Consider the following 21,201-nt stretch of genomic DNA (forward strand, 5'->3'; position numbering starts at 1 on the left):
AGTCCGGGGGACTCCACGCTAATGAAACTGGATGGACAGAAACAGTGGACAACGCCTGCTGTTGTTCATAGCTCTAGCTCCACTCCAAGGTCCTATGTCGTTGAGACAGCACAAGGTGAGCGCTACAGAAGGAACAGGCGCCATCTGCAGTCTACGCCTGTCAAAGAAAGTTCTGACCAGGTGACTCCAGAGGTCACTGACACTGATAGTGGGGACACACAGGGTGCGGGGACACAAACACAATACACTCCCACGGGACCACAAGGGACTGTGATCGTCACTCGTTCTGGCAGAGTGAGCAAGCCCCCAGTCAAACTGAACTTGTGAATAGGGACTGCAGGGCTGTCTTGGAGAAAACTCAGGGTCAAGACTTTGCAGTATGGCCTTTGGGGGAGGGAGTTTTGAAAAAAAAAAGAGGGGAAATGTTTGATTGATGAATGTTTTTCGGTTGCAGAAAATGCACTTTCATTATTTCTGATTTACATTAACAGGAAATGCACTAGTTTAGAGAAAAAACAAGTCGGAGTGAATGTTTATTTTTTGTAACAGTATTAACAGATAATGGTCATTTTCATTAGACACCATTAAGGTCCGACAGTTATATACAGTTATGTTTCAATGAGGAATATTGTTAACATACAGAAGTGTTTAATGTTTACTAGACAATAACAGTTCATGTGAGATGATCAGGGTAACATCTTTAGGGGGGAGATGTAATGACAGGTAGTGACCTGAAGAGGTCAGGGTCATAAACCGAGGGCATTGTTCTATGCCAAGAAGAAGAAGAAGTGTTACACATGAGGAGGAATGACATCGTGTTGTACTGAAGAGAAGTTCGGAAATAAACCAAACACTGAGAACTCACGCATGGTCTTATGCCTGTTAGTTACATAGCTACAGACATTACACCATTGACCATAACATTCTCCTTCAAAGATTAGAGCAAGAGGTTGGGATTGGAGGGACAGCATTAAGCTGGTTTAGTTTTTATTTATCAAATAGATTCCACTTTGTTAGTGTTAATGATGAATAGTCATCATACACTAAAGTTAATCATGGAGTCCCACAAGGTTCAGTTCTCTATCCAATACTGTTTAATTTATACATGTTACCATTAGGAAATATTTTTAGAAAACATAACATTCTTTTTCACTGCTATGCAGATGACACCCAATTATATTCATCTATGAAGCCAGACGAACTGAACCATTTAATTTGATTTCAAAACTGTCTCAAGGAGATCAAGGCCTGGATGACCCAGAATTTATTTTTGTCAAACACAAACAAAACTGAGGTCATAATCCTGGGTCTTAGGCATCTCAAAGAAACTCTGTCTAACCAGTCGGTGAACCTAGATGACATCTGCCTGGTTCCAAACTCCACTGTGAAGAACCTAGGAGTTATCATTGATGAAGATCTGTAATTTAACCAACAAATTAGTCAAACCTCCAGAATAGCTTTCTTTCATCTGCATAATATAAAGAGAATCAGACACTTCCTGTCAAAACAGGGTTCTGAAAACTGATTCGTGCCTTTATTTCATCTAGGGTAGACTACTGCAACTCCCTATTATCAGGATGTCCCAGCAGATCCTCAAGAACCCTTTAGCCAGTGCAGAACGCTGCTGCACGAGTACTGACAGGAACCAGAAGACGGGATCACATTACTCCTGTCTTAGCTTCCCTTCACTGGCTCCCTGTTCAACAGAGGATAGATTTCAAATCCTCCTAATGACTTATAAGGCCCTCAACAATCAGGCCCCATCCTACATTAAAGAGCTCGTAACCCCTTACTGCCCCAACAGACCACTTCGCCCCCTAAACTCTGGACTCCTTGTAGTGCCTAGAGTTACTAAGAGTAGAATGGGTGGTAGAACTTTTAGTCACCAAGCTCCTCTCCTTTGGAACCAGCTCCTACTTCCAGTGAGTGAGGCAGAGACGGTCTCTACATTTAAGGCTAGACTTAAAACCTTCCTTTTTGATAAAGCTCAACCCTGAGCAATAGTCATCCATAGCTATGCTTCTATAGGCCTACACTGCTGGGGGATCACCCATCAGGCACCAGAAACCAGCACTCTCACCTGAGGACCTCTCACCTTTGGCACCATGGGTCCACCTACTGTGCATGTTGGACCATGAGGGAGGCAGGAGTGCCCGGGGGGGGACCAACGCACCATTGGAAGACCATGTGAACGTCCACGTGGACATTCCCGGGCTGGATTCAAGCCCATGACCTTAGACTGTGACTCCAACCCCCCCTTTATTTCCTTTTGTTCCCCTATATTATTTGTTTTTTTCTACTCACCCCAACCGGTCCTGGCAGAGGCTGTCCACACTGAGCCCAGTTCTGATGGAGGTTTCTTTCACCTGGGAGTTTTTCCTCCCCGCTGTTGCTCATGCTTGCTCGGTGTGGAACAAATTGGATTTTGTCTTTCTTAAGATCTTGGACTTTTGTGCAGCACCCTAAGACAACTGTTTGTTGTGATACCGTGATATATAAATAAATTTGAATGATTGATTTAAACTCCTCAATTAATTTGTCATTGCTGCTCCCTTCATCTCTATCGGACATTTTCTCATGTACAAATACTTTAAACATTGACACTTTTTTCCATTATCTTACAAACTGTTTCTTCTGATCAATGTTTTAAATATGATTATATTACTGATGTTCTCAATTGCACATGGCATCTATTGCAAATTTGTCCATCCTGGGAGAGGGATCATGTGGCTCTCTCTGAGGATTCTGTTTTCTTCCACTGTTAAAATGATTTTTTTGGGTAGTTTTTATGAATGATTCTTGTATGAGGGCCATTGTGTGTGTGCGTATGTATCTCTATATTTATATATATATCTATATAATAAAGATTTCCAAGGCCTTAAGATATATTTTTACTGTTATGAGTCTATGATCACTCCAGGCTTCCATAAAACACTCCTGTCCCCCAGCAGTTTCAACCTACTATGGTGTTTTTCAGGCTCAGGAGTGTAGACAGTGTCAAGTATTTGCATGATGAATAATGCATTCCTGCCATGTCTGCATTCACAGCTTCAAGTCATGCCATCACTTGCCGATCTCACACACACACACACACACACACACACACACACACAGAGGTTTGCACAGCCATCCTTATTAGGACTTCACATTGAGTTCATCCATTGTGGACAGCCTAACCAAAACCTTAGCTATGACAAATTCATGCCTAACCCTTACCTTCACCTAACCACAATTCACATCATAACCCTGACATTTACCAGCACTTCAAAAATAGGTTTTGCCTCAGTAGGACCAAGCTTTGATCTTCCTAAGGTCCACTGGTTCTGACAAGATAAGTGTTTATACTGGAAAAGGTCCTAAAGAGGTAACAAAAATGAGTTTAAACACACACACACACACAAGCACACATCACTTACCACCAAGCACCACTTTAAGGGACATCTGACTCGCTGCCTTATCATGTAGAGGTGTCAGAATGCTCTCGAAGCAGTCTACAAAATGATGACACTGACACTGGCTGTCTGTTGCATGGTGCATGTGTGTGTATGTGTGTTCTATGTACATATATAAATTCTTGCTGTACAGGCTGTAGTATCAGTAGTAGCAATAGGCTAACATGAGGACTGCTGCCCTATGGGGCCTGCTGGCTCTTCTGTGTCAGCACACATTGGTTAGCTGCCACATACTGGGAAGGACTTCAACCAGTGACCTTGCTCAGCTAAAGGTAAGAAATCACATTAACACTTCTGTTTGTTTGAACACTGTCCTTGGAAAGATCAGGTAGATTTCTGTTATAGTAAGTTTTTGTATCCAATTGTCAATGATGAGTAGCATTTAATAGTAGTTGTAGTGTGCCCATCAATTTACTAATTATAATAATAATACTAATTACAGATAAAGATGAACATTACATTTACTGTTTAATTGTCACTCCTGGGAAACTATAAAGCAGAAAAGTCATTTAAAAAGTGTGTAAAATGTAGTAAAGTACATGCTGTTGGCTCAGGTTGTATATGTTGTGTCACAAACAATGTTCATGTCCACACAAATAAAAGGGGGAAAAGCTTGCTGTAGTGAAACACTATGAGTTATTCAAATAGTTTCTCCTCAAATGCATTAATGAAATCTGACAGCCCAGTCCTTTTGTTATAGATGGGCAGAGATTAAATGATTTTCTAACCATAAACTTATCACTCACTCCTGCAAATATGGAATTTCTTTTTTTTCATGTATTTAGAAAATGGTTATAGTCTCATTTATGCACCTAATAATTCCTTAAAAACCTATTTTTAATGCCAATTAATAAAGAAATAAACTCACATAATGTCACATGCTTCATGCACATCCTTGTTCATCGACAAAGCCCTTTTCCCTTGCACTTTTTTAAATCCTTTTGCTTTTCACAATACACAAACTTTTCCACCTCAGCTCATTACAACATAATAATGAGCCGATATGCAATTGGAATATCACAATTTTTTCCAAAACTAGAACCCTTTTTAGATTCCATTAATATTTGTAATAATGCAATCGACTGAAACCCCATGTTTAGTGGTTTACTCAATATTAGCTATTGTGCAAAACCAGGTATATGGCAATACATTCATATCTTTAAACTGCAATTCAAAAGCTACTTAAAATGAAGGTTCGAAAAGCATACAATGTGTGATTTAAGTGTAGTTACATCACATATTTTATACATTGCACACATTCATATATTTTACATTCATTGTGTTTTTACCTATTTAATAACAGACACTTCATCACTCATCTTTTGGTTTGGTAACAGCCAAGTTTGACTCTTTTATACTTGCTTGCTTCCAACTTTACTAGCATAGTTTAATTTGTTATTGCTAGAGTAGCCTTCAACAAACACAATTCCCCACAGTTTTCCCTGCAGTACCAGATTCACAAGAAGGCTTTCTATGTCTACAACCAATTGGTTGAATGTTTGGGTTTTGAGTGTAGACCTCTCTTCATCTCTCCACACCAGTCTTTACTGGAGCACTTTGAGGAGGCACTGGCTGAAGCAGCCCAGGAGGAGGATTCTGAAGGTGATTTTGAAGAGACAAACCAAGAGTCTGAACACAGCCAGGTTAGTCGAGAATGGAGCCAGGAGGAGGAACAACAATCTCTGTCAGAAAAAACACCAGCAGAGGGCCACAGCAAGCCCATAAGTCAGAGGAGGCATCTGCAGGACCTTCTGATGACCACGAGGAAACGGGCCTCGAGTTGCTTTGGAGCCCGAATGGACCGAATAGGAAATGCCAGTGGTCTGGGATGCAATGGGGGAAAAGGTAAAATTGCAGCTGATAATGGCAAAAGAGAATCAGAATTTAAATAAAGGAAATGTTAATAATAATATTATGATGATATTATGTAATTATATAATGCTATATAGTTATTTAATGTTATTTTCTCCTTCTGAGATTGGGATGACAATAGCTGGTACTGGAGGTGATTAGCTGTAGTTTTATATAAACTCTCTAATGTTAATGCCAACTTATTATTTATAATGCTGTTCCTTTTTGTCTTTGTAGGGTAGACTGCCATTTACCCTGGATACATGTTGGATTATGTTTCTATCTTCAAATGAAGATGCAGCCAAAACAATTGATGATTTTACATGATTGACCATTCAGTTGTTTGTGTGTTTTTCTGTTACATGAACTCAATAAATAAACTGTCACACAACAGCATGCAGTTTTCTAAAAAAAAGAGAATTAAGACTAATTAAGCCCTAAAGTGATGCAAACGGTCATCAACAATCATCAGTCAGGTATTGAAATCATGATTTTGTGGTATAAAGGGGCCAAATGTCCCAAAAAGATTTATCATCATCAATAAACAAGCAAAATGCTAACATTAGGCACATTGAGTCCATGAATCAGTGCTGTTGTTGCCAAAATCCATCATCAGACCAGGCTATGTCAAGTGTTGGTGTGTCTGTGTCTACTGCAGCCTCACATTTATATTCATGGCTGACAAGAGTGGAAACTAATTACCATAGGTTATTTTTACCAAAGCCTTTCTGTCAGCTCCAATCAATGTGCTGTTTATCTTTCGACTTTTCTCACAAGTTGTTTTCATTGATAGCTGCCATATATAACAGATTTTTTTTAGCACATTCTGAATTACTCATCATGCTATAGTCAATACCACTGAAATCATAATTTTCTTCCCTAAAATGCACTGCTAACACGTAATTGACTGAATATCAGACTGGCCAGATGGGCCAGTCAGGCGAGCACTTGTTCAATTGCTTTGAAGATGATACTCTTTGTAATTCTGAGTAAGAATACATTCAACTTGCATTATCATGACAATTAACATTACAATTAAATTATTACAATTTACCCTGACTTGCGACATGAATTTGTGTCATGTCATTAAAAAGTACCACAATGATGTTTTAGAAATTGCACTCTCCAAAAAGGTGACATTAGAGAAAAAGCCATGGGGTCACTACAGTCATCTTTTATTTTCATAGTGTGAACAACTTCACCCTCCACCTCTGATTCAAAGTAAGCTGGGACAGTTTCCCTGCCTGAACCCTAAACAGGATAACCAGGTATAGAAAATGGATGGAAATGGATTTCAACCATTGCTTTCCATTTGCTGTCAAATTAAATTAAATTGTTGATAAAGGAAGTGAGTCATGCAGGAAATATGGTTGATTCACTGATTAACTACTGTTGTCTAAATGCATTTGACAGGCACCAAGAAGGAGATGTCAGTGTGGGTTTACATTGTCACACTATTCTATCCTGATGGCAGCAGTTTGCATGAGAACCCACCTCATGCCTGGTGGATCAGACCTGAATCCATTTCCACACAATGTTTTATGTCTGTCACAAATAGCAAGGCAGAACAGGGAGTTTAGAGTGGCTACAGAAACTGGTGTTCATGGTCTGATCCTGTTGATAAGGAAAGGCTCAGGTTTTTGTTTCCACTGTGGACCAGACTGACCTAATTGCTCAATGCACCACTTATCAACAAGAGCAACGTTCCCTGTCCAGACAAATGTGGAAAGGTTGGCTTGCGAGATCTTTTAAAGTAGATAAGTAGCATTAACATGCATATACGTGAAGCAAACACTATCTGGAATGAGCCTGTAACTGTCAAAAATCAATCAATCAAATGAAATAAAAAAGTATCATCTATTCATAGCTCATTTTCAAAAATCATAATTTATCACAATAAGCCTCATAGGGCTTGACATGGTAAATAAATGTATCAATGTTTAAAGAATTTACACAAACAGATAAAGATAAAGGGAGCAACAATGACAATTGCAACAATAGCAGTATTGCAAATAATGGTAATATGTCAGTAAGATTATTGTATATCTATATATTTAATTGGAATCATAATCCACGATCACTACCACTAGGATCCACCACCATGATCCACAATGTGGCTGCAGCCGTTATCCTGGAAGCACAAGGACTCCTGGGAAGAAGCCAAGTAAGTAATATGTATTGATGAGACCTTTCAAACATACAGTATGTCATCTTAATGCTTTTATTCAGTCAACATTTTAAAGCAAATATCCTACGTCATCCACACGTTTATCCAACACCTAGTTCATTTACAAATTATTTATCCATCACCTACTGATGTTTTCTGTATTTGTGTAAACTAAGCAACTTGATTCAAATCTAAGGTTTATTACACTACTGTTATGAGCAGATCAGGATTTGGACCCAAATGCACAACTTAGACCATGACTAACAGTAATAACAAGTACAATCAGAATACCACGTAGTCGGATGGAATAATCTGGCAATGAGTGAAGAGATGACCAGGGTTCTTATACTGTGAGCGGTAACTAGTGGAGATGCACTGCAGTTGCGTTAGAACCAAGCAACAAAACAGAGGTGCAACCACAGAGCAGACCATGACACACTACAACTCAAACAGCATACTTTATTCCATCATCTACAGCAAATTTGAATTTAAGAAAGCAAGTTCCCTCACTTTTGAGGGCTTAATGCGATTTCACCTCTTGGATATGATTTATCCAGTCTTAAAGAATATTCTCTCTGAATGAACTGACGTTGCCACAATGAACAGCATTTCTGCCATGAGCTTCGTCAGACTGGGGTACAGGGCAGCCCGACTTTACCACCAGTTGAGAGGTTCTGCAGATTTTGAAATAGAGGGGCTCCTCTAGGTAAGACCGCACCTCCATGATAGCATTTGCAGTGGGATTTCTTATTGACACTGCACCAGCTACACCCACCCTGCTCCTTCCTATTGACCTGGTTGCTGGCTGGGTTTGCTGTGCAAACTACCCGCCATGTTTGCATATACAGAGTTCACCAGATCTGATGCTTGTTGTGTTGTTTTACTTCTCTGGTAGTTGGCTGTGACTCTCTGCCATCACTTCGCCAGCAATATTACCATTTGGATCTGAGTGGCCTTCAGTTTTTCTGCACCTAGTGTGCTCAATTCTACTGCTTCTTTCACTTTATCCAGAATAGGTTTCTCTGGCAGTCAAATTGATTGTTTGCACCAGGCATGGAAGGTGAGTCCATATTCTTATCTGTATAGCCTTCGTAATATCAGCAGCATTGTCAGTTAAGCAGCAAAACACATCTAGAAGCTTTTGTCTTTCTCTTTTTATAGGTAGGAGTACATTTTGTAACCTTCAGAGAAGTGGCAAGTTACATAAAGGATGTTTTATTCCTTGGTGTCCACCAATCTGTGGTTAAGCAAACTGCAGACACTTTAAACACCCTTTCCTTCAGTGATGCTGCTTCTCTCTGATACATGACGTTTCATGTGATACCGTCTTCCTTGATGGAAGAGAGTAGGTAGAGTGGAGAGCATTACTTTATCATCTGAATCATTTTTCTTCTACAATTTTTAATCGCTGGAAGTCAGTGGCAATCATTTTAGCAAGCGCATTATCTATCTCCCCTTGTCTGAATGGGGGTATGACAGGTGTTGTGGAAAGAAGTCTGTTTGGTTTTAGGTCTTGTGCCTGTATGAGAGCTTATCTGGCTTGGCAATGATGTAGGCCTAGTGTTAACTTGAGAGGTCACAGGGGTGTCACTGTGAGTGACAGTGGATGACCGACTTGATGTGGCAGTCATTTCAGTAAAGGCACTAATCCCACCGTTATCTTGGTCAGCATCATCAACATTGGAACTTTGTTGTCTCACCTCACCAACTTGCATGGTGAATATTGTTGTTGATCCTGCTTTAAATAATATGCATTCATCATAAATCAATCACATTTTATTTGTATAGCCCAACTCACTGCTTATACAGAGTTTCTAAATGAATTTGTAGAATTTCTGTCAGAAGTAGTCCTTAGTGCAGATAAAATCATCATCATGGGTGACTTTAACATTCATGTTGATGAAGCAAATTAATGCGTCAATGATTTTATTCACTTCTTCACTGATAAAATTGAAACTATCAGAGAGAAAATTCACCTTTACTCCCCAAAAACTCAGTCACAAACTGTCAACTATGAAAAAAGTATAGACCAAGACTCATGGTTAGATCAGTTCTCCCAGATAACCCTTTCACAGCTATCTTCTTTAGTCTCATCCTCTAAAACTTCAACCGGCTTGCTGCACCCAATCCCTACTCAGCTCTTCAAAGAGGCTTTCTTAGAAGTCGGCAGCACTGTATTGAATCTTATCAATAGCTCTTTATTAACTGGCTATGTATCACAGGCTTTTAAACTAGCAGTAATTAAGCCTCTGCTAAAGAAGCCTAGCTTAGATGCAGGTATCTTGGCAATTACAGACATATATCAAACCTCCCATTTACTTGTAAACTTTTAAAAAGAGCCGTTGTAAATCAGCTGCTCGATCACCTCCAGAGAAATGACCTGCAGGAGGCCTATCAGTCTGGATTTATAATGCACCATAGTACAGAGTCAGCACTTTTAAAAGTTTTCAAATGATATTCTGTAAAAAAGAAAAACTGTCTTAAAGACATCAAGGCCTGGATGACCCAGAATTTCTTATTGTTAAACACCAACAAAACTGAGGTCATAATCCTAGGCATCTCAGAGAAACTCTGTCTAACCAGTCGATTAACCTAGATGACATCTGTCTGGTTCCGAACTCCACTGTGAAGAACCTAGGAGTTATCATTGATGAAGATCTGTCATTTACCCAACAAATTAGTCAAACCTCCAGAATAGCTTTCTTTCATCTGCATAATATAAAGAGAATCAGACACTTCCTGTCAAGACAGGATTCTGAAAAACTGATTCATGCCTTTATTACGTCTAGGCTAGACCACTGCAACTCCCTATTATCAGGATGTCCCAGCAGATCCTTAAGAACCCTTCAGCTAGTGCAGAATGCTGCTGCACGAGTACTGACAGGAACCAGAAGATGGGATCACATTACTCCTGTCTTAGCTTCACTTCACTGGCTCCCTGTTCAACAGAGGATAGATTTCAAAATCCTCCTACTAACTTATAAGGCCCTCAACAATCAGGCCCCATCCTATATTAAAGAGCTCGTAACCCCTTACTGCCCCCACAGACCACTTCGCTCCCTAAACTCTGGACTCTTTGTTGTGCCTAGAGTTACTAAGAGTAGAATGGGTGGTAGAACCTTTAGTTACCAAGCTCCTCTCCTTTGGAACCAGCTCCCACTCTCAGTGAGGGAGGCAGACACGGTCTCTACATTTAAGACTAGACTTAAAACTTTCCTTTTTAATAAAGCTTTTAGCTCAACCCTGAACCATAGTCATCCATAGCTATGCTGCTATAGGCCTACACTGCTGGGGGATCACCCATCAGGCACAAGAAACCAGCACCTTCTCTCTTCTTCTCTCTTCTTCACTCTCTGCCTGGTTTATTTTGTAATATCTTATTACATATCTCTAACTCCTTGGGTCTTCTCCTCCCCGCCTTGGTCCATACCATGAGGGAGGCAGGAGTGCCCGGGGGGACCACCGCACCCTTGGAAGACCATGCGAACGTCCATGTGGAGATTCCCGGGATGGATTCAAGCCCATGACCTGATACTGTGACCCAACCCCCCCCCCTTTATTTTCTTTTGTTCCCCTATATTACTTGTTATTTCTCCATCACCCCAACTGGTCCTGGCAGAGGCCGTCCACACCGAGCCCTGTTCTGCCGGAGGTTTCTTCCACCTGGGAGTTTTTCCTCCCCGCTGCTGCTCATGCTTGCTCGGAAGTTGGATTTTGTGTTTCTTAAGATCTTGGACTTTGGTGCAGCACCCTGAGACAACTGTTTGTTGTGATACCGTGCTATATAAATACATTTGATTGATTGATTGATATTCATAAATCGCCATTTGGTAATTATGCTTAACAAGGTGCAGCATCCCCAGCATCCTTAACCCTCAACAATATTAAGCATACTGCTTTGTCAGGGCTTTTATAGGGAAGTGCATCCAAATGCTTTTTTGACTTCTGCTCATGCTGTAATCTAATGCTTCCAATTTCGGGTCAATCATGATGGCCATGAGTGGGGCTGAGCCACACACACAGAGCAGACATGAGGTGAAATTATGCTTCAGCAGCATTCAAACTAAATTAGGAAGGCTAACTAGCTATCGTGTCATGCAAACTCAAAAATTAAAACCATGCAACACTGCATAGGCACAGCTTCAAGTTAAATTTAATTTCTTAAAATCATGAAAAAGTGATCACAGATACTTGCTGATTATGTTAAATGGCTTCAAATATACATTAAACAATCCCAAGAGAAACATGAGTCTCATGAGTCCCTGCTCCCTCTTTTGCCCCCCCTTGAATGTTCTTACTGTTCACATAAAGGGGAGCAGCGCTGTGGATTTAATTAATTTAGGGCAGGCAGTGGATGAAAAAAAGTCTAATTCTGGGCCAGATACTAAGACTAGACTGCTATCCAACACATATACTCTAGTGCTATTTGAGTCGTCAATCTTTGGTCAAATGAATTCACTGGAGATGGTCAGAGTTCAATGCATTAGATTTATTATTTTACAAGCGATACACCCAAGCCGGCTACAGAACCCTACTGAAGACTGTGCTTCAAACCTTCTGCTTATATGCTCATTCCTGTCTCTGCTGTTGCCTGTTCAACCAATCAGGAGGTGCCTTTCCACACCTCCTTTCAAATTCAAAACTTCTGATTCGTACCAAATGTAATGGTGTAATATTTCCTTTAGTGAATTTTGGCATTAAATCACTGTTTTTTAGTGGTGTATTAAATCACTGGTTATCATTTCAACTTGTACAGAATCAGAATCAGAAACCATTATAAATCCTAGTCATCGGAGGCCTTAGATCTGAGCCTTTAATCAGTATGACTTCATATACCATTATAAATTAGTCATTGGAGGACTTTGAACTGAGTGTACAATCGGTATGACTTCTTTCTCCATTAGACTTGATCGATTCTTAGTTACATTTCCTATGCTAAATATAGGATTTTCAAAGAAACTGTTCCACACATGTTTACATGCTTCTTTCATGATTATATTACTTTTATGCTTGATATATAGTGCTTTCATGTGAGAGTGTACAACTGCAATCATAACTGCAGCCTGATACGAGCTATAGGCCTTCCTTATCTGCCAGTTGTAGTGGCAGGCTAATGTGGCTATAAATGACTATGTTATCATATGTTATCATAGTCATTTATAGCCTCATTAGCTTACCACTCCAAATGTTACAGCTCTGGCCGTGTTGTTCACTCCTGCTTCTTCAGTATTGCTTTTTTCCAAGTTTTCAGTGCTTTTGCTCTCACTGCTGTCAACTCGTCTTCTGTGTTCTTTAGCTGTGCTGTTAAGCATGCACAAATGTGTAAATTTGGTGATGTGATTGATTTTTCTAAGTCATACATATGTTCCGAAGAAGGTCCTGAAAAAACAGAATCATTGGTAGGAAAATCTAAAAAATGTGTGATTGATAATGTGTTGCCTGCTGAAGCCAACCTGTATTTTGAGGTTGATCGAGTGCCAATTTGAGCAGTGAGTTTCCCTGTGTGTACAGCATTCATAATGGTGTGTTAATGCGCAATTGGTACCCTCCCTCTTCTGGTGATCTAGGTTGGAATGCATTTCAACAAGAATTGGTTCCTCTGAAAATTTGCCCTCAAATTCTTAGCCTCGCACATGAGAGTTCTGCTGGACATTTTGGAATAACAGAGACTCAACACCTCATTTTGCTGTATTTGTTGTGGCCAGGTTTGAAAGCCATTCTTACCATATCTGTCAGGTTAGTGGTAAACCGAACTAGGTTATTTGCCCTGCTCCGCTGCAAATTATCCTGGTATTAGGAGAACCTTTCAAACACATCCTCATTGATTGTGTCGGTCCATTTCCTAAAACAAAATCAGGACATCAGTACCTTTTGAACTTGATGTGTGCCACCATTCGTTATCCCAAGGCAAAAAAAAAAGATGCGTGTGCAGACGCAGCAGCTCGTAGCTCCTGTGTTTACGTTTTTGTTTATTTGTTTTTACCTATGTCTACATTCACCACGCTACTGGAGATACTGATACAGTACTGTAGGTTCGAACTGTGGAACATTAGGGTACAGTTTGGACTGCACACATCCCCTAAATTGGTCTTAATTCCACCGGAACTGCAACGGATTCCAGAATCCATGACCCCCCCCCCCTCTAAGTTAGCATTAGAGGAGTTGCCTGATCAGCGGGCAGATGAACACCAACCCGGAGGCGGCTGTGATTGTGGCTGGAGACTTTAACCACGTCGAATTGAAGGCGCTGTTTCCTAAATTCCACAAGTCCATAAACATTCCCACCGGAGACAATAACACTTTGGATAAAGTATACTGTAACATCCCTGGAGCTTACAAGGCTGCAGCAGCTCCACACCTGGGCATGTCTGATCACTGGAGCTGATTCCTGCCTACAAGCCTCTGGCCTGCAGAACAAAGCCAACCATCAGGACAGTACAGGTTTGGACTGAAGAGGCCTCCTCTGCACTTCAGGTGCTTTGAGCACACAGACTGGAGTGTGTTCAGGGAAGGGCCAGACCTGGAGGAGTATACGTCATCTGTACTGACCTACGTTCAGTTCTGGGCTGATGCTGTCCTCCCTGTTAAGACCATCAAGGAGTTTCCCAACCAGAAACCATGGTAGGACAGCACATTATGGTCCCTGCTGAAAGCCTGGGATGCTGCCTACAGGTCTGGAGATAGGCTATCTTATAGCAGGGCTCGATCAGAACTGAGGAGAGGAATTAAGCAGGCCAAGCTCCAGTACAAACAGTGCATCGAAGAACACTTCAATAACAAAAACCCCTGGAATATGTGGAGAGGACAAGTGCAGCAATCAGCTGGCCAGCCACGACCCCACCCTGCCTGACACCAACAGCTTCTTTGCCTGCTTTTACACGTCAAGCAGCAGAGAGGCTGCACATCTACCCCGGCTGGAGGAGCAGCACCAGCCCCTCAGCACCAGCCCCAGCAGTACCAGGTGACGTCCACCCTGAGGAGGATCAACACCCGCAAAGCTACAGGACCAGATAAGGTGTTAGGCCAGACTCTGAGAACATGCGCTGACCAACTAGCATGAGTGTTCTTAGACATTTTAAATCTGTCCCTGCGGCTGGCTATGGTTCCTGAGTGCCTCAAGTCCTCTATCATCATACTGATACCAAAGAAGACGTCCATCACCTGCTTGAATGATTACCGGCCTGTTGCTCTGACCTCGGTGATCATGAAGTGCTTCGAGCAGATTCTTCTGAGGCACATCAGGGACTTCATCCCTGCGGACCTGGACAGCCTTCAGTTCGCCTACAGAGGGAACCGCTCAACAGAGGATGCTGTCTCCATCACTTTGCACACAGCCATGACCCACCTGCAGCATCCCAACCCCTACGTTAGGATGCTATTTGTAGACTTCAGCTCAGCTTTTAACACCGTCATTCCAGACAAGCTGTCAAGGCGGTGAGAATAGGTGACTCCACATTGTCCCCCCCTCCCCTCAACACAGGAGGTCAGGAGGTCAAGAAAGACGGATCACACCCTCCTCATAGACAGAGAAGCGGTGGAGCGTGTGGACAACATCAAGTTTCTGGGCTTCCACATCACATCCGATCTCTCCTGGTCCATGAACACCTTCCGCCTGGTGAAGAAGGCACAACAAAGGCTCTTCTTCCTCAGGAAGCTGAAGCGGGCTGGACTTGCCTCTTGGCTGCTCGCGAACTTTTAACAGGCATTCACATACACCCCTTCCCCTGCAGCCGCACACACATTCCCCCCCTGCAGCCACACACAAGCACTCCCACTTACAGAGATGGGAGACTTAAAATTACTACAGACACTGCAATCATGCACTTTGGTCACCTTTATTGTATATATTTTATTTATTGTCTTGGTTTATTACATGTTGTTTTTATGTTGTACTGGAAAGTTAACAGGGTGACTCATATCCTCTGCCCTGAATGGAGGACTGTGTGGACAGAGTTGGTTCCACTAAATTCCTCACCAAGCTTGATCTGATAAAGGGTTGAAGGCAAGTCCCTCTAACTCCTGGTGTGTCTGAGATTTCTGCTTTCGGCACTCCCGATAACTTTTTAAAGTACACCGCCATGCCACTTGGCCTCAGGAACTCACCTGTCACATTCCAGTGCCTCATGCACATCATTCTTGCTGACGTAAGCAACTGTGAAGTATATTTTGATGACATAGTTGCATACTCGAGCACTTTAGAACCCTAGGAGTTATATTTGCTAAGTTAAAGCAACTTCCCTCACTTAAAATATTAATTCAGCAGAGCCACTGTGACCAATTTAGGAAAACTGGTGGGTCAGGGTCAGGTGCGCCACTCCATGCCATCCTAGATTTCCTTGTGCCTCAGACCAGATGTGAGCTTCGCTGAGGATGACTTTGGTATTGATCACACAATTTGCTACTTCTCCAAAAAGTTCACTAAACCTGAAATTACTAAAACTGAAATACAGCACCATTGAAAAAGAAGCACTCTCTCTGCTGCTTGTGCTGCAGCATTTCGAAGTTTATGTTGGCTCAAGTTCGCTGCCCATTGCTGTATATACGGATCATATCCCCCGAGACTCATGAGGTGGTCTTTGCAAGATTTTAATTTAGAGATTTGACATAAGAAAGGGACAGAAAATGTGTTGGCCGATGCACTTTCCATGTACATTCCTGTTCCTAGTTATCAAACATTTTGGGGGAAATGTTTGATTTTTAGGAGGGGGGGGGGACGTTACGGCCCTGGTCGTATTGTGTTTTGTTTAAATGATTTCCGTGTCTGTATTTTGGTATGAGTGTGTGCTCTTTTCAATTTGTATAGTGCCAAATCATAATATACATTACCTCAAAGAACTTTACATAGAAGGTCAAGACCTTAAAATCGTATTCTTATTATATCAACTGGTTGAGGTGATTACTAATAAGTATTGTTGTTAACAATAATAACAGTTGTTATCCTGCAGTCAGAGATACCTGCAATGAGAGAGAGAAAGACAGAGAGGGACTATGGGAGGAAAAAGAATCATAGTTATTTGCATGTATTAAAATAAATAAATGGATGTGGGAGAAGAGAGAAAAGAGAAGAGGAGAAGTGCTCAATGGATGATGGAAGTTCCCAGCAGTCTAGACCTATAGCAGCATAACTAAGGGGTGGTGCAGGACTCACCTAAACCAGCCCTAACTATAGGCTTTATCAAAAAGGAATGTTTTTAGTTTAACCTTAAAGGTCCAGTGTGTAAGATTTAGGTGAAAGGGAACTATTGGCAGAAATTTAATGTAGAATAATTATCATGATGTTTTCACTAGTTCATTTGATCTAAATTGTATGAATTGTAGTTTTCTTTACCCCACAAAAGGCCCTTTATATTTACATTGAGGGGACCCTCTCTACGGAGGCCGCCGTGTTTTTTACATTAGTCCAGACTGGACAAACTAAACACCTCTTGAGTTTTTATGACAATTAAAAGCTACCACAGGTTCTTTTTCATGTTTGGAAGGAGAGGGTGAGGTGAGGGGTGTTCAGCTGCATAATGCAATTTCAACACTAGATATCACAAAGTTCTACACACTGTACCTTTAATTTTAAATCAACCTGGGTGTTGTCTTGGTTCCCATATGCAAAAGTGAATCCTATGTTTCTTATGATCCCTGTGTGGTATGAAAACCCAGGGCCAATAGATCAAACATGCCGTAACATAACTATGACCGTGCCCAGCATGCAATTCCTAGGTGTGCAATCGACTGCTTTAGAAGACAGTTATTGGATGTGTGGTGGTGACATACTGTATTACACTCCCCGAAAGTTCTGGATAGGAGTATCCACCCTGGTAAGAATGAAAGTGCCTGTACAAGTGATGTATGAAGGAGTGAGTGAAATGCTTAAAATTGACAAAGCTACCTCTAATGCTCCAACAGGGCTTAGCAGAACTAAAAGAAACTATATGCCTTATGTTCATTTGTAAGAATCTATCTTTCTCTTAAACCTTGCCATTAAGTTAACAGTAAAAGATTTAATGACACAATGTGTGATATCTATGTTGTCCTCCATTCCAATGAAAATTAAAATGCCTCTCTTGAAATACTTAATTGTTGACAATCATGTGAATTGATCACCCACTCTGACGTGCAGTCAGGGCAATAGATCATGCTTCGACAGCAGGGCACCACTACTAGCCATCACATGTACACATGGTAATAATGGATCAACTTTTTTTTGCCAAATATGACATGTGTGTCTATCGCCTCATATCAAAAATATCCATAAAACAAATGCTTCTGAAAATGCACATTTGCATGATTTACCCCAGTATGGCTTTCTTTCACACACCGTTTGTGTAATTTGACAAACCTACAATCTGACCATTAAAAAACAATACAAATTTACCAATATAATTGATTGTTCCACATTCTATTTTATAAATTGAGTCTGTTAATTAGCTTCTGTGGACTCCGCCCTGGATGCTAATTATGTGCTATCATCATTTTGCTGCTAATGATTGAATAAACAGCCTACAAAGCTTGCCAATTGCAAATATAACAATCAGTACTGCTGTGGCAGACTGATATGTTCGCTGTGCAGGCCTTATGTTTATTTATTTAGGCTTCTAATGCGTGATGCACCAGGTTTTTTATGTCTAAATATAAATAAAAGCCATAGAAGCCATTTGTTTATGTTGTATATTGTAATGTCATGAGAGTTCACTAGGGCAGGCTAGGGCAGGGCAGAGTAATATAACTGAAAAAAAATCTAAGGTTCAAAAGAAGGTGAAGTTTTATTCTTCCGTAAACAGACAACGGTCTTCTTCCTCTTAATCATTCTTCATCTAAATGTCGTGAATTTAGTTCGTTCAAAGTCTGTTTGCCTAGCTCCTTGCAGCCGTCTGCTCTCTGTCCCTTTGCCCCTCTCCTCTGTGAAGCTCTCTAGTACTGCTTCGATTAGGTGGTGTTAACACCTACACTGTAAAGAATTTCACTGTGAAATAACAGTAAAATACTGGCAGCAGGGACGCCAGTATTTTACTGTTATTTTACAGTGCAACTACCGTTATTTATTTTAACAGTATATTACCGTATTTTGGATTACAGTATATGACCGTAGAATAACGGTGGGTGTTTGGTGGTTATTTTACAGCACATCTACCGTAATTTATTTAACAGTATATTACCGTTTTTTTGGATTACAGTACATGATGGTAGGATAACTGTGTTTTAGTAATTTTACAGCGCATATAGTGTAATTTATTTAACAGTATATTACCGTTTTTTGGATTACAGTACATGACAGTAGGAGAACTGTGGGTTATGGTAATTGTAATTCCCTCAAGGCACGGACAACACAAGTGGCTTTCTTGGGACTGATTTATTTGAAGCTTCCTCCAAATCCACCGTGAAAACTATAACATACATATACACAAAGTGTTAGCGATAGCATTACAAAACCAAAATGAAACACGTGCAAAGTAAAATACAGACAAACACATTAATTACCTCGTTACCTCGTTAGACTGGTTCTTAATTTTATTGTATTAGCTAAAGCACTTCTTCACCTTCGTAGGTTTACTTCTCACTCTCCGGAGCAGCGCAGCGAACACAGCATGTCAAAATAAAAGTCATACTTTCAAAATAAAGGTTGACAGCCCTCTCAAACAACAAGAACACCTGAAATGTGCACCAATTGACAATAATTACATAATCAATGATAAATTATGAACATCAGCTACAGTCATTTTACAGTAGATGCCAGTGTGTTATAAAATCTGCTATTTTTGCATATTATAAATCCTCACCCATTTAAAACCAAAGTATGCAGGGCCTTTTAAATACCCAGCCCTACACTCTAGAACAGTGTAACAGTGCATTAAAGTACCATCTAGAACAGTGTAACAGTGCATTAAAGTACCATCTAGAACAGTGTAACAGTGCATTAAAGTACCATCTAGAACAGTGTAACACTGCATTAAAGTACCATCTAGAACAGTGTAACACTGCATTAAAGTACCATCTAGAACAGTGTAACTGAACAGTCTAGCTTGAAAACAAATCTTTTGCATGTGAACTATAACAGTGGGAGTGGAGAAAGAAAAGGGGGAGAAAGAAAGAGTGAGTACTGCAGCGTTTGGCTGGTCTCCTCAGTCACCAATGACAAGTGCCTGTAAAAAAAATAAAATAAAATAGAATTACCAACACAACTTCTTGCAGAAAAGACCAGATAGAGAGAGAGAGGCAAAATATCAGACATATTTGTCCTATATATATATATATATTGCTTTAGTTAAATGTCTGTCTTTGACAACAAAGAAGTTATCATTTTTGTTTGACAACAAAAATGATAACTTCTGGCATTTAAGAAAAACAAAGTAGGCTACTGTATGTTCGCATAACACAGCAATACTTGGCTAATATGACAATATCATGCAGTTTAAATGTGCAGACTTGCCTATATGATGAAATGATTAAGCAAAGTTAAGGAAGCGGATTTTTTTCCCTCTTCAATTTCACTGATTGAGAAAGACAGACATTACTACAATGGAGTACATAATAAAACGTGTGTGATGTTTTGAATGTTGCTCCTGGCAGGAACACACTGACACACCTTACTTCTCCACTTGGTGAGAGACTGTAGGTCCTAACTCACTCCCTTTGGAAAATCCTCCGTCCCTTCCTGTTTGTGTTTGCACAGTCAGCTCTATAAAAGCACAAGTTAACACAAGTTAGTTATATCTTCACAGAATTGGTGATTAACTTTAATAACGTAACAATCTCTGAGATCTTAATGACATACATTTTATGATAAAAAAAACTTTATGAAGGTCAGCAACACCTACAGCTAATTGAGCTCAAGCTAGCTACAGAGCTAGCTTACACTTAGCCAGGCAACCTGAACTAATACAGACCTAATAAAACATCTGAAATGTCAACAGTTCAATACTCATGCAGACAAAGCAACACTGTACACTACCAATTTCAGGAGATTACTTTACTTTACCTGCTCTGATGAACTCCACATGGACTTCTCGAATGATATGACGGAGCTGTGCTCTCCAAAGTCGAGTTCGGGAATAGCCAGTTAGTATATTGTCACTCAAAAATGAGGAGTTTGAGGAGTTTGATCAGTAAAGAAGTGCTATCATGAAAATAGGAACATAAGACTGCAATCATCAGTAAGATGCTGATGGATAATGACTGGACTTAAGAAGGGATGTTTCCACTGCTTGACAGAAAATACTGTAATATGCTGTTAAATTACAGTTTAACTGAAATTGTAACTGTAGTTTAACTGTAACTGTCATTTAACTGAGCATTAACTGTTAATTTACATGTAAGCATGAATATTTAACAGTATTTTACAGTTATTTTAAAATACAGTAAGATACTGTTGTAATCCACCGTAAATTTACAGCAATTCATTACAAATACTGTTTTATGCTGTTAAATTACAGTTATCTACTGGTATTGTTAAATTACTGATTTAACTGTTAATTTACATGTGAAGGATGAATATTTAACAGTATTTTACAATTATTATAAAATACAGTAGGATACTGTTGAAAATCCACCGTAAATATACAGCAATTCGTTACAGTGTACACTTGGGTGAGTGGTGAGGCCTTTGGGGAGATTTAGTATGTGGATTGTTGGCCATTTTGTGATGTTGCAGCCGATCCTGTATGGGGATGTATAGCACCCCTCTACTACATGACCCCTTGTCATGCCACAATATGTATAGATTTTTTGAAATATCGATTAGTA

At 40.3% G+C, this 21,201-nt stretch overlaps 1 protein-coding gene and 1 long non-coding RNA gene across 2 annotated transcripts; one reads left to right on the forward strand and one right to left on the reverse strand.

Moving 5' to 3' along the window:
* Positions 1-3,548: 3,548 nt before the first annotated feature.
* Positions 3,549-5,694, forward strand: nppa (natriuretic peptide A). The gene is made up of 3 exons (XM_069527401.1): positions 3,549-3,724; positions 4,994-5,297; positions 5,541-5,694. Exons 1-3 carry the CDS (start codon positions 3,617-3,619, stop codon positions 5,543-5,545), a joined length of 417 nt encoding a protein of 138 aa, XP_069383502.1. The 5' UTR covers positions 3,549-3,616; the 3' UTR covers positions 5,546-5,694.
* Positions 5,695-19,462: 13,768 nt separating this feature from the next.
* On the reverse strand, positions 19,463-20,537 carry LOC138410454 (uncharacterized). The gene is made up of 3 exons (XR_011243163.1): positions 20,438-20,537; positions 20,045-20,137; positions 19,463-19,601 (listed from the first exon to the last, which is right to left on the reverse strand). It is a non-coding gene; the product is annotated as an uncharacterized lncRNA (long non-coding RNA).
* Positions 20,538-21,201: the final 664 nt, after the last annotated feature.

This window comes from Paralichthys olivaceus, chromosome 6 (genome assembly GCF_024713975.1).
Source record: "Paralichthys olivaceus isolate ysfri-2021 chromosome 6, ASM2471397v2, whole genome shotgun sequence".
In the NCBI taxonomy this organism is placed as follows: Eukaryota; Metazoa; Chordata; class Actinopteri; order Pleuronectiformes; family Paralichthyidae; genus Paralichthys; species Paralichthys olivaceus.

Excerpts from the sequence above, each read along its gene's own strand:
- nppa (XM_069527401.1), top strand. The coding sequence starts at position 3,617 with ATGAGGACTGCTGCCCTATGGGGCCTGCTGGCTCTTCTGTGTCAGCAC. Across the intron at positions 3,725-4,993 it reads GTGACCTTGCTCAGCTAAAG|TCTTTACTGGAGCACTTTGA; the intron begins GTAAGAAATCAC and ends TCTCCACACCAG.